Below are 10,175 nucleotides of genomic sequence, written 5' to 3' on the forward strand. Positions count from 1 at the left end.
ATATATGAGAGAATTTTTAAGAAGTACTACAGTAAAAGACAAATTACCATTAATCCCCCTAAAAAATATTTTGCCCTCTTCAGACAGACCTCCCATCATCTTACCCACCATTCTTTCTACAGCATTTATGGAAGTCTTTTTTTCTTAAAGTGTCTGTAGGAGGTATGATAAATAAGGGGACCATTGCTACTACCTTACAAAGTCCACATTGTAAGAACATGGTGTGCCTGATCCACCTTATTCCCTGAATCTTGCACTGTCCAACTTCTGGCTTTTTTCATAGTCAAAATGACTGAGGTAGAAAATAAATGTTCTTTTTTTTTTGTCGGGGGTGGGGTAGTTTCTGGGAATCGAATTCAGGACCTTGTGCTTGCTAGGCTGGCGCTGTGCTGCTGAGCTATATCCCCAGCAGAGAGTAAATGTGTTGAATCAGTTCAGGTTATGGGGACAGCCACAACTGCAGCTGTAGACTTTCATGAAAGAGGACTTCAGAACTGCTTCAGACAATGGCAAGAACAATGTGGTGAGTGTGTTCAAGTAAGAGAATTTCAAAGGAGTATTTTGAGGATTAATGGCAAGCTGTCTTTTTTTTTTTTTTTTTTTCATTTAAATGTTCACCATACTTGTCAATCTCACCTCATATACAGAGTAAGAAAGTTATTTCGTAAAGGATTTAACTCCTTTACAGAAAATCTACATTAGGAGAACAGGAATAAATTCTTCAAAGTTAAAATGTCTATAATGGCATCTCTATTAAGCTGTTGCAGCCTTCTGCTGAAGAATTAGTACGAAAAAAGAGAGTACAGATTGGTCATTAGTCTTGTACCATCTTGCCTGTTGGAAAAAAAAAAAATGTCTTGTGTAGATCTTACAATAAAGATGAATTAATTTCTTTAATTACATGTTGGTGCCTTGTAATCTGTGTTGAGACTATTTAAGTATTAGTATTTACAGTCTCTATAAGTCATGCTTCTGTGTTCAATAACTTAAAAGGAAACAAAGTCATTCCTTTTCTTTTATAAATGTATAACCAAAGATCAAGCATGACCTTTCCTCTATTTGGGATAACCAAAGGTAATGACTAGCCCTCACGTGTATTCCTCAGATGTCATTGAGGGAGGAGACCACCTCCTGGGGTAATGCTGGGCAGCTGTGAGTTAGCTGTACAGCTGAGCACCCTGAGAAAGTTGGTGGTTATTGCCCCACTATGTATGGGGACAGGTATAACGTAGGGTCAGCAGAGTTTATGGCGCTGGAAAGTCCTGCCACACCCCAGCCGATGCTCTGCTTCTGTCCTGTAATTTCACTTGCTGTTGCCCCACAGTGACAGATTTCACTGTAGAAAAACAGTGTAGGAGGAAAGCAAAGCCTTGCTTGGTGCTGTTGGGAGGACACAGCCCCCTATGGAGGCGCCGTCTTCAGTAAAGCCCCCCTTTTCTGATTTGTTCTGGCTGGGATCCTCTTCATTTTCCTGCTCCATGGTCATTCTGTGAATTTACAAGTTCGTGCCTTTCAGGTGTCTCCCAGTTTCCACCTTCATGAACTGAAGTGCTTTTCCACAGCACTGTAGTGCCCATCTAGAGAAACAAACTCAGTTTCTGTCCTGGTACCTCCTACACACACACACACACACACACACACACACACACACACACTTCTTACCACCCAAATCTTCAAAGTCACAACCCTGACAACCTTGGAATCAAGACTCCTCTTCAAAAAAAAAAAAAGAAAAAGAAAGAAAAACCTAAAACAGAAAACTGTATTATTCACATAATACGGAAAAAAGTGTTTTGGTCAAATACCATTCTGACAGCTGGGCACAGTGATTTATGCCAGTAATCCCAGCACTTGGGAGGCTGAGGTAGGAGTGCCATGAGTTTGAAGCCAAGCTGGATTACATACTGAGTTCAAGGCCAGCCTAAGCTGCAGAGAGAAACCCATTTCAAAAAAAAAAAAAAAAAAAAATTCCTCACAGTTCTTTAGACTATAGCTTCATCCTAATAACATTTTTGATATCACAAGTGTGGGTGCTTTTTATGCCATAAATACATATCAAATGTAAATATTTCCTAATATTTTAAAGTACATACCTCTTTGTCATTTAAAACCCCCTAGAAGTTTTGGGGATGTGGTCCCCCTTCTACTTTGCCAGCCACGTCTTGCTGTTGGTCTTCCCTTTGCACTTTACCTCCACAAAGGCTGAAGTTCTGGCAGTTTCCTGATGTCCTGGTTGTTTCATTCTCTGTTTCCCTGCTCAGACCAGCCCAACTCGCACCCTGACGAATCATTGCGTGGGCTTCACGTTACCTGAAAGCACTTCTGTGTCATCGCTATTTCTGTTGTGGATTTCACATTCAAGACTGCTGACGTTTGATCTCATAGCCTACATCTTCTCTGTTTTGCCTATGCTTGGCATTGAACCAGACCTCAAAAAAGTATTGCTTTAGCTTAATGCTAAACTTTAAAAGATTTTAATTCAAATCATGGAAAAGACCCCAAGAAGTGATTCTAATTTCTAAAAGACTTCAATTAGCTGTGTTTCACTGGTCTAGGAAAAGACGCTGGAACTGGTCAGGCCTAGAGCTGCCTGGTTAAGAAGAGAACGGTGGGTGAACCCAGATTCACAGTTCTAGAGCTGTACATACTGTGTGCCTCACCTGCCATGTGTTAGCACATATTAACCTGTGATGGGTTGTGTTTGTTGAATTACTTCTAGAATTCATGAACTTCAAAGGCTGCATAATTAGAACTGGATTTGTATTGTAAATAATCCAAAAGAAAGAAAATACTATATTCATGATATCCCAATAAATGTTTTCATTTAGAGCAACAAAAAATTGTGAACTTGTTTTTGAGACAGAGTCTTACTATGATATCATATAGTTTAAGATGGCCTTGACTTCGAGGTCTTCCTGTATATCCTGCTGGAGACAATAAAAATGATTCAGTACATTATAGCACATCAGTTTAAAGGACTTTCTCTACTGAGAAATTTTGCGATTATAATTATATTGAGAAAAATTACATTTAAAAATCTTGGAGTCGTGCCTGGTGCCACATTTCTATAATCCTAGCACTCAGAAGGCAGAGGCAGGAGGATCATTGAGAGTTCAAGGCCAGCCGAGGCTACAAAGTTCATTCAAGGCCCACCTGAGCTACATAGCAAGATCCTGTCTCAAAAAGACAATTAAAAAAAAAAAAAATTGTGAACCCAGATTCACAATTTCCAAGGCACAGAAAGACAAAACCTAAATGTTGTTACTCATGCATGGAAACTAAAAAGGTTTATTTCACTGAGGTAGACTAGTTACCACCAGAGGGTAGGAAGGAGGGAGGGAAGACAGAAGCTGAATGACCAGTAAAATACCGTCATACATGAGGAGAAAGCCCTAGTTGTTTCCAACACAATACAGTTGGTAACAGTTTGTACTTCATTTTGTTGTTTTTCAAGCTAGGGTTTTGCTATATAATTCAGACCAACATTGAGTTCACAGTGATCTTCCTGCCTCGGCCTCCCCAGTGCTGGGATTATAAACATGTGTCACCATACCCAACCAGTTTATAACAATTGATCATGTTATAAAGCAGAAGAGAGGGCTGGCCAAATACCTCAGCGAATAAAGCATCTCCGTAGGCATATGCAGGGGCTGGGAGTTCGATCCCCTGGCCTGCTGTGCCAGTGCCCGGCCCCGCCCCAGGGCCACTCTGAGTCAGCAATTGAGACTGGGCGTGGTGGCACACGCCTGTAATCCCAGCACTTGGGAGGCTTTAAACAGGAGGATCACTATGAGTCTGATCTCCACAGTGAGGTCTTGTACACCCTGTCCTAAATACATAAATAAATAAAGCAGAAGAGAAAAATTTGAGAATTCCTGATGCCAAGTAATGGTAAATGTTTAAGGCGATAGAAATGCTAATTTCTTGGGTGGGGGAAGTGCAAGATCCTGCTTTGATCTCCAGTACAAAGAAAAAACCAAGAAATGCTAATTTCTTGAATGATCATTACACATTGTATGCATGTATGAAATTATCTCTTTTTATCTCCAAAATATATTCAGTTTTCAATGAAAAAAATAAAGCCAGATAGCCATATCTGAGGGAATAAGCAGTTAGGAAGAAAAAAAATACACAGCTCATTGAATGAGCTTTACCATTATTCCTTTATGGAACTCTATAAACAAGTACGTAGTTCAGTAGTAAAGCACTTGCCTCTCACGAGTAAGACCCTCATAAGAGCCTACGTTATAAGGGTACAATAAAGTGAAAGCAATATAGAGGAAAAAAAGAGCCAGGTCAGTGGCATAAGTGCCTGCCTGGAAGCACAGGGTCCTGAGTTTGATCCCTGGTACTACAAAAAAAAAAAAAAAAAAAAAGCAGAGACTGGGTGTGATAGCACATGCCTGTAATCCTAGCGCTGGGAGATTCAGAACAGGAGGATCAGTACGAGGCCAAAGCTGCCTAGTGAGACCCTGTACCAAATACACTTTTTTTTTTGGCAGAACAGGGGATTGAACTCAAGGCCCCTGCGCTTGCCAGGGAAGCGCTTATTCCACTGAGCCATCTCCCCGGCCCCTACCAAATACATTTATTTATTTATTTATTTTTACCTTCAATGCTTTTATTTTTTTTTTTCCAAATTTTATTGTTAAACAGCAGTGAGACAGTTTCAAATCAAATCGGAAGTACAGTTTCAACAAATAACACCCTGCATATATTCTTCTTAGTGGTTAATTGCTGTACAAGATGCGGACTTGAGATCCTATTTACAAACACCATTAGAACAAATCGTTCTATTCATTAAGCGAATGCAATTATATATCTATCCTAACCACTTTGAATACATAGATACAAAATGGACATTCATCGATATACCCTATTTTTTCGAAGTTCCGTTATTGAATATTATAGGTGTGTAAACTCAGCAAAATATTCAAAAAGAGTCCAGTAGCCCATAATAGCAATGGGTCTTCTGTTTAACTGGCAATGTCAGAAATTACCTGAGTCCCCGACAGCTCAACATAACAGCATGGCTTTACTTCCTATATTTCGTCTTTCAAATACATTTAAAAAAAAAAAAATGGGAAGAAACACATCAAAATCCTATAGTTCATTGCATTAAGAGGTAAGAAATAAGTAGGGCTGGTGAGATAGCTCAGTGGTCTAAAGCACCTACTTAGAACAAGCTAAGCCAAGCAAAGCACAGGGACCGCGGTTCAATCCCCCAGCACCACATGCCAGCCGGTCCCGCCCCCTGGTGGGCTGAGCTGGCCACACACAAAAAATAAATAAATAAATAAATAAAAAATAAATATTTTTAAAAAGAAGTAAGAAATAAGTAGATAGGGAAAAACAAAGAACAGGTAGAGTTCTTCTGTTTTTCTTTCCCAGATTTTTGGATATGAGCTCTGAAGTTCCCAATAAAAAAAAAAGCCAGGGAGATAGCTCAGCAACATAAGTACCTGTCTGACAAGCACAAGGTCCCGAGTTCAATCCCTGTTACCGAGAGAAAGAGAGAGAGATTGATTCATTGCTCCTGGGCAATGGTCACTCTTGTGTTTCCCCTCTGGTATCACAGTCAGGACAGCCAGGACTCCTGTTTTTTTTCAGTTCCAGAGTCCCTGAGGCAGGTTCCCACTGTTTTAAAGAAATCCCGGCCAGCCCATGAGTCAGCAGCAGGCTGGTTCTTTCATCTCCTTAAGTGTAGCTTTCCCATTCCGGCCCAGAGGTGCAATCCAAGTGCCATAGCTGCATCATATCTGAAGTAATAATGGTGCGAAAAGGAGGAACGCCGTAGAGTTGATGGTTTCTGTGACTTTAACTGTCCCAAGATTGCTGCAGTGGTCAAAAGAACCAATTTTCCTATCCAGTCTCTGGGTTTTCACTTATTCTGCTCCTTGGTAGGTCACACTGTCTTAGTTACTTTTTACTCATTGCTAGGACAAAATATCTGGTGCCCCAAATTAAGGAAGGAAAGATTTGTTTAGTGTACAGTTAGTGGAGGCTTTAGTCCCTGCTTGGCTGGTTCCAAGGCTGTGGCACAAGGCAGAAGGTAGCGATTCATGGCGGTGGAAAATAGCAAAGAGCAGAGCAAGGAGCAGCAGCTGCAGCATTTATCAAGCCTCACTCCCTTCCTTCCACGCTGACTTTGAGGACCTGCAGCTCCTCCAAGGAAGTGGCCTGCAGAATCCTTGCTCAGCCCCTCCGTATACCCTTTTTGTTCAGAGTCACTCTAGGGCGGGCCTTCCCTTCCCCTCCCCTCTCCTCCTCTCCCCTCCTCTCCCCTCCGTTCCCCTCCCCAGGGCATGCATGGAGTCACTGAACAGATTCAGCCAAGCTTCTGACCCCTCAAGTTGACAGTGTATCAACCACCACACACACTTTGTCTTCTAAGATCTCCAGGGCCTCTGCTATATTCCAGTTGTTGCCTGGGTGCTGGAGCAGAAGCAGTGCTTGGTGCTGCAGAGAAGTATCATTGTGACCAGCCTTGCTTCCTCTGACACCAAGCACTCTTCCAAGTCCCTGTTTTCTTTGTTCCTTTTCTTGGTAATTTGTTCTGTCATTCATCTAACTTACTGCTCAGAAACCTGGGACTTGCTCCTGGGTTTCTCCTTTTCCTCAGCTAGTCACCAGATTCTGCTGCATGCTGCCATAATTCTGCTGAACAGCCTCCAAACACAGCCGTCTGATTCGTCTGGGACACTCATGCTATGTTTTGTATTATGGCCAAACCCGATCATATCACTCCCTAGTTTAACATCTTGGAGGCCAGATGCAGTGGTGCATCTCTTGGGATCTTAGCTACTTAGGAAGCTGAACTAGTAGGACCACGGGTTTGAGACCAGCCTGGGCAACTTAGTAGCATCCTGTCTCAACAATGAAGAAGGCTGGGTGAAGACTTGGCTTCCATCCCTAGTACTACAAAATAAACACAAGTCTACCTCAGAGAGCACATCAGGAGTTCAAACCAGTTAGTTTATTCCTGAGGTTTTGCCTAGATCTGTGCAGCCACCTGCCTCTCCTCTTGCATTGGCCTTAATTTCATCATCTGTAAAATGGGGATAATAAATAAAATAAAATAAAATAAAATAAAATGGGGATAATAATCAGTATTTACTTCGTATAGTTGTGATAAGGCCCTTTAAAACTGTATTGTGCCTCCTTGCTTTTGCATACAGTGTTCCCTTGTCTACAATACTCTTCTTCTTTTTTTAAACAATACTCTTTCCAGCTAGAATGTTTCGTTTTGTTTTGAGCCAGGGTCTCACTGTGGAGTTCAGGCTAGCCTCAAATTCACAGTGATCCTCCTGCCTCAGCCTCCTGAGTGCTGGATTTACTGGCATGCACCACCACACTCAGCTTTGACATAATCAGTATTGAAGTGTTAAGAACCTGCCTGAAGTGAGCTCTCGCTTCCTGTGCACGGCCCACTGGTGCACTCTTTACGTGGGGGATGATGCCTGTCCATCTCTTTTTGTCTCCAGCCCATCTGGGCATGATTGGCATTGGCCAAAGCTAGTTGGGTGATGTGCAAATCATTCACCGTCTCCAAATCTCCCATTTCTCTTGAGGTTGGCCCAGGTGGTCCCTTCAATTTCAAAATGACCATCTTCTGGGAAGAAAAACTGCAAGATAATCTAGAAAATAAGAGAATATATTCTTAAATAGGATGTGTCTCCTACTACTCTCCCTTTTCTTCTAGAGGTCATTTGTTTCTGAAGTTGTTGACAAGGACTGTGCCCTCCCCAACCCCAGCTGGAGCAAGGACTTACGACTTCTCTTCGACCAGTTCATGAAGAAATGTGAAGAGGGCTCGTGGAAGCGTTTGCCTTCATACAAACGGACCTTAACTCAGCATTTTAAAGACTTCAGAACCCATTATGTTGGTAGGAACAGCTGCTTTTCCCATCAATATTTGATCATCAAATATAAAACTAAGAGCAGGTTAAAGTACTGTTTATTACTTGCAAAGGAGTATAGTACAAAAAGATTTCTGTAGCCTGTGGTTTTATAGGCCAGAAATCTCAGTAGATTTTGCTGATTTTCCGGAGAATGTAAAGCCTGTTGTCAAGAATAAGGGCCAGGGAGATGGCTCAGTGGAATAAGCGCTTCCCTGGCAAGTGGAAGGGCCTGAGTTCAATCCCTGGTTCCGCAAAAAAAAAAAAAAAAAGAATAAGATCCCGCTGCCCCAGCCCTCAGCACTCTCATCGCTTGAACAGAAATGCAGAGGAGGCCCAGAGCCCTGCCCATGTCCCCTCTCTGTCTGGAGACTGTCATCACCAATCATAGCTTGCCTTTGTCCCAGTACCTGGTTCCATCACCCGAAGAAGCTCAGAACACTGAAGTCACCCCACACATTTTAGCTCTAAAAAAACCCCAAAGGCAACCCATCCTACACACGCACATGCACACGCACACACACACACTGTTAGGGTACTGCCATGTTATTGTTCCTTCTATATTTGCCTTCAGTAATACTATTCAGTCTCAGGCCTCAGAGCCTATCCAAAAGCCAGTAGTTTCTTAATTTGATGGTAAAATACCGCTATTTCTATGTTGATATTCTGGTTCCACAATTTAAAGCCATGTGACCTTGGGTAAGGATCTTTACCTTTATTTATTTATTTATTTATTTATTTGTATTTAGGGGAGGGTTTACAGGTTGTTCAGGGTGTCACTACATAGATCAGACTCGTAGTGATTCTCCTGTTTACAGCCTCCCAAGTGCTGGGATCACAGGCGTGTGCTACCATGCCCAGCCTCAATCACTGTCCCAGCGCTCCCGGGGGCGGGGCTGGCACGGCACACTGGGGATTGAACCCTGGCTGCTGCGTTCTGCCTAAGCAGGCGCTTTAGTCCACTGAGCTGTCAGGCCCACCTGGATCTTTACATTTTGATACCTCAGACTCCCTACTAAAAGAGCAATCCAAACAGACAAACTACTTTCACTGGGTGGCTCAAAGAAAGAGAAAGGGCATTTATTTATTTGGTACAGAGAGTTTCAGGGCCAGCATGGCATGTGGTACCAGGGATCAAACTCGGGTCCTTGTGCTTGCGAGGCAGGTGCTTAGATAGTTGAGCTATCTCCCCAGCCCTGGCTGACCCTTCTTATGTGTCTTGTTCAGTATAGAACTACGACTTGTTCTATATGTAAATGAAAGGAAAATTTGTATTTTTATTTTATTTTACTTTATGTATTTAGTAGGGTCTCACTACACAGGTTGGACTCATAGTGATCCTTCTGTTTTCAGCTTCCCAAGTGCTAGCATTACAGACCCGTGCCACCATGCCCAGTCTCAGTTGCTGCAGCACCCCGGCTGTGGGGCTGGCAAGGCTTATGGCACGGGGGATTGAACACCCGCCCATGTGTCTGCCTACGCAGGCACTTCAGTCCCCTGAGCTATTTGGCTGGCCCAGAAAAATTAATTTGTATTTTTAGTTATTAAAATCAAGTGATCAAATTTATTAAATTACTTAAAATTAACTTTTTTAGGGCTGGAGCTATAGCTCAGTAGTAGAACGTTTGCCTCCCACTCATAAAGCTCTGGATTCTATCTCTAGAGCTACAAAAAAAATCTGTTAAATTTGTTAAATTAAAAATTTACAAGTAAGGTAAAATCTAATTGATTTGTAATATTTATTCCATTCTACTACCACATTACACAATGAATTAAAAGTCCTTACCTTAATGCAGTCTGGTTTCTACTTGATCAGCCCTCCTGAAATGTCTTCATGGAAGGTACTACTGACTTAAGTGCTGAACTCAGCTGGGAATGTTCCTTTTGTAGTGTTACAGTGATCCCCTAACTTCTTCTGCTCCTCCAAGCCCTCCTTACTTCCACCTGTCTGGGTGGCTCAAAATGCAAATCTGAGCTAGTCATGGCAGTTCATACCTGTAATTCTAGCATTCTGGGAGGCTGAGGCAGGAGTAATGGCCATTTCCAGCCCAGCCTAAGCAACTTAGTGATTTACCAAGATCCTGTTTCCAGAGGTGGAAAAAAAACCCCAAACCATCAAAAAACCTGGGAATATGGGCCAGGGAGATGGTTCAGTGGAATAAGCGCTTCCCTGACAAGTGCAAGGCCCTGAGTTCAATCCCTGGTTCCACAAAAAATCTGGGAATGTAAACTCAGTGAAGACCCTGGGTTTAATCCCTAGTCCATGTCTCACATACT

General features: G+C 42.3%; 1 protein-coding gene across 1 annotated transcript in view; it reads left to right on the forward strand.

The window, feature by feature from the left end:
* Positions 1-10,175, forward strand: part of Them4 (thioesterase superfamily member 4) — a 28,365-nt gene that overhangs the window by 7,085 nt on the left and 11,105 nt on the right. The window contains exon 3 of the mRNA XM_023716389.1: positions 7,703-7,886. Within this exon, the coding sequence (XP_023572157.1) occupies positions 7,703-7,886 (184 nt within the window). The remainder of the gene's footprint in view (positions 1-7,702; positions 7,887-10,175) is intronic.

The sequence above is a fragment of the Octodon degus genome, unplaced genomic scaffold, assembly GCF_000260255.1.
Source record: "Octodon degus isolate 3935 unplaced genomic scaffold, OctDeg1.0 scaffold00048, whole genome shotgun sequence".
NCBI classification, from domain to species: domain Eukaryota; kingdom Metazoa; phylum Chordata; class Mammalia; order Rodentia; family Octodontidae; genus Octodon; species Octodon degus.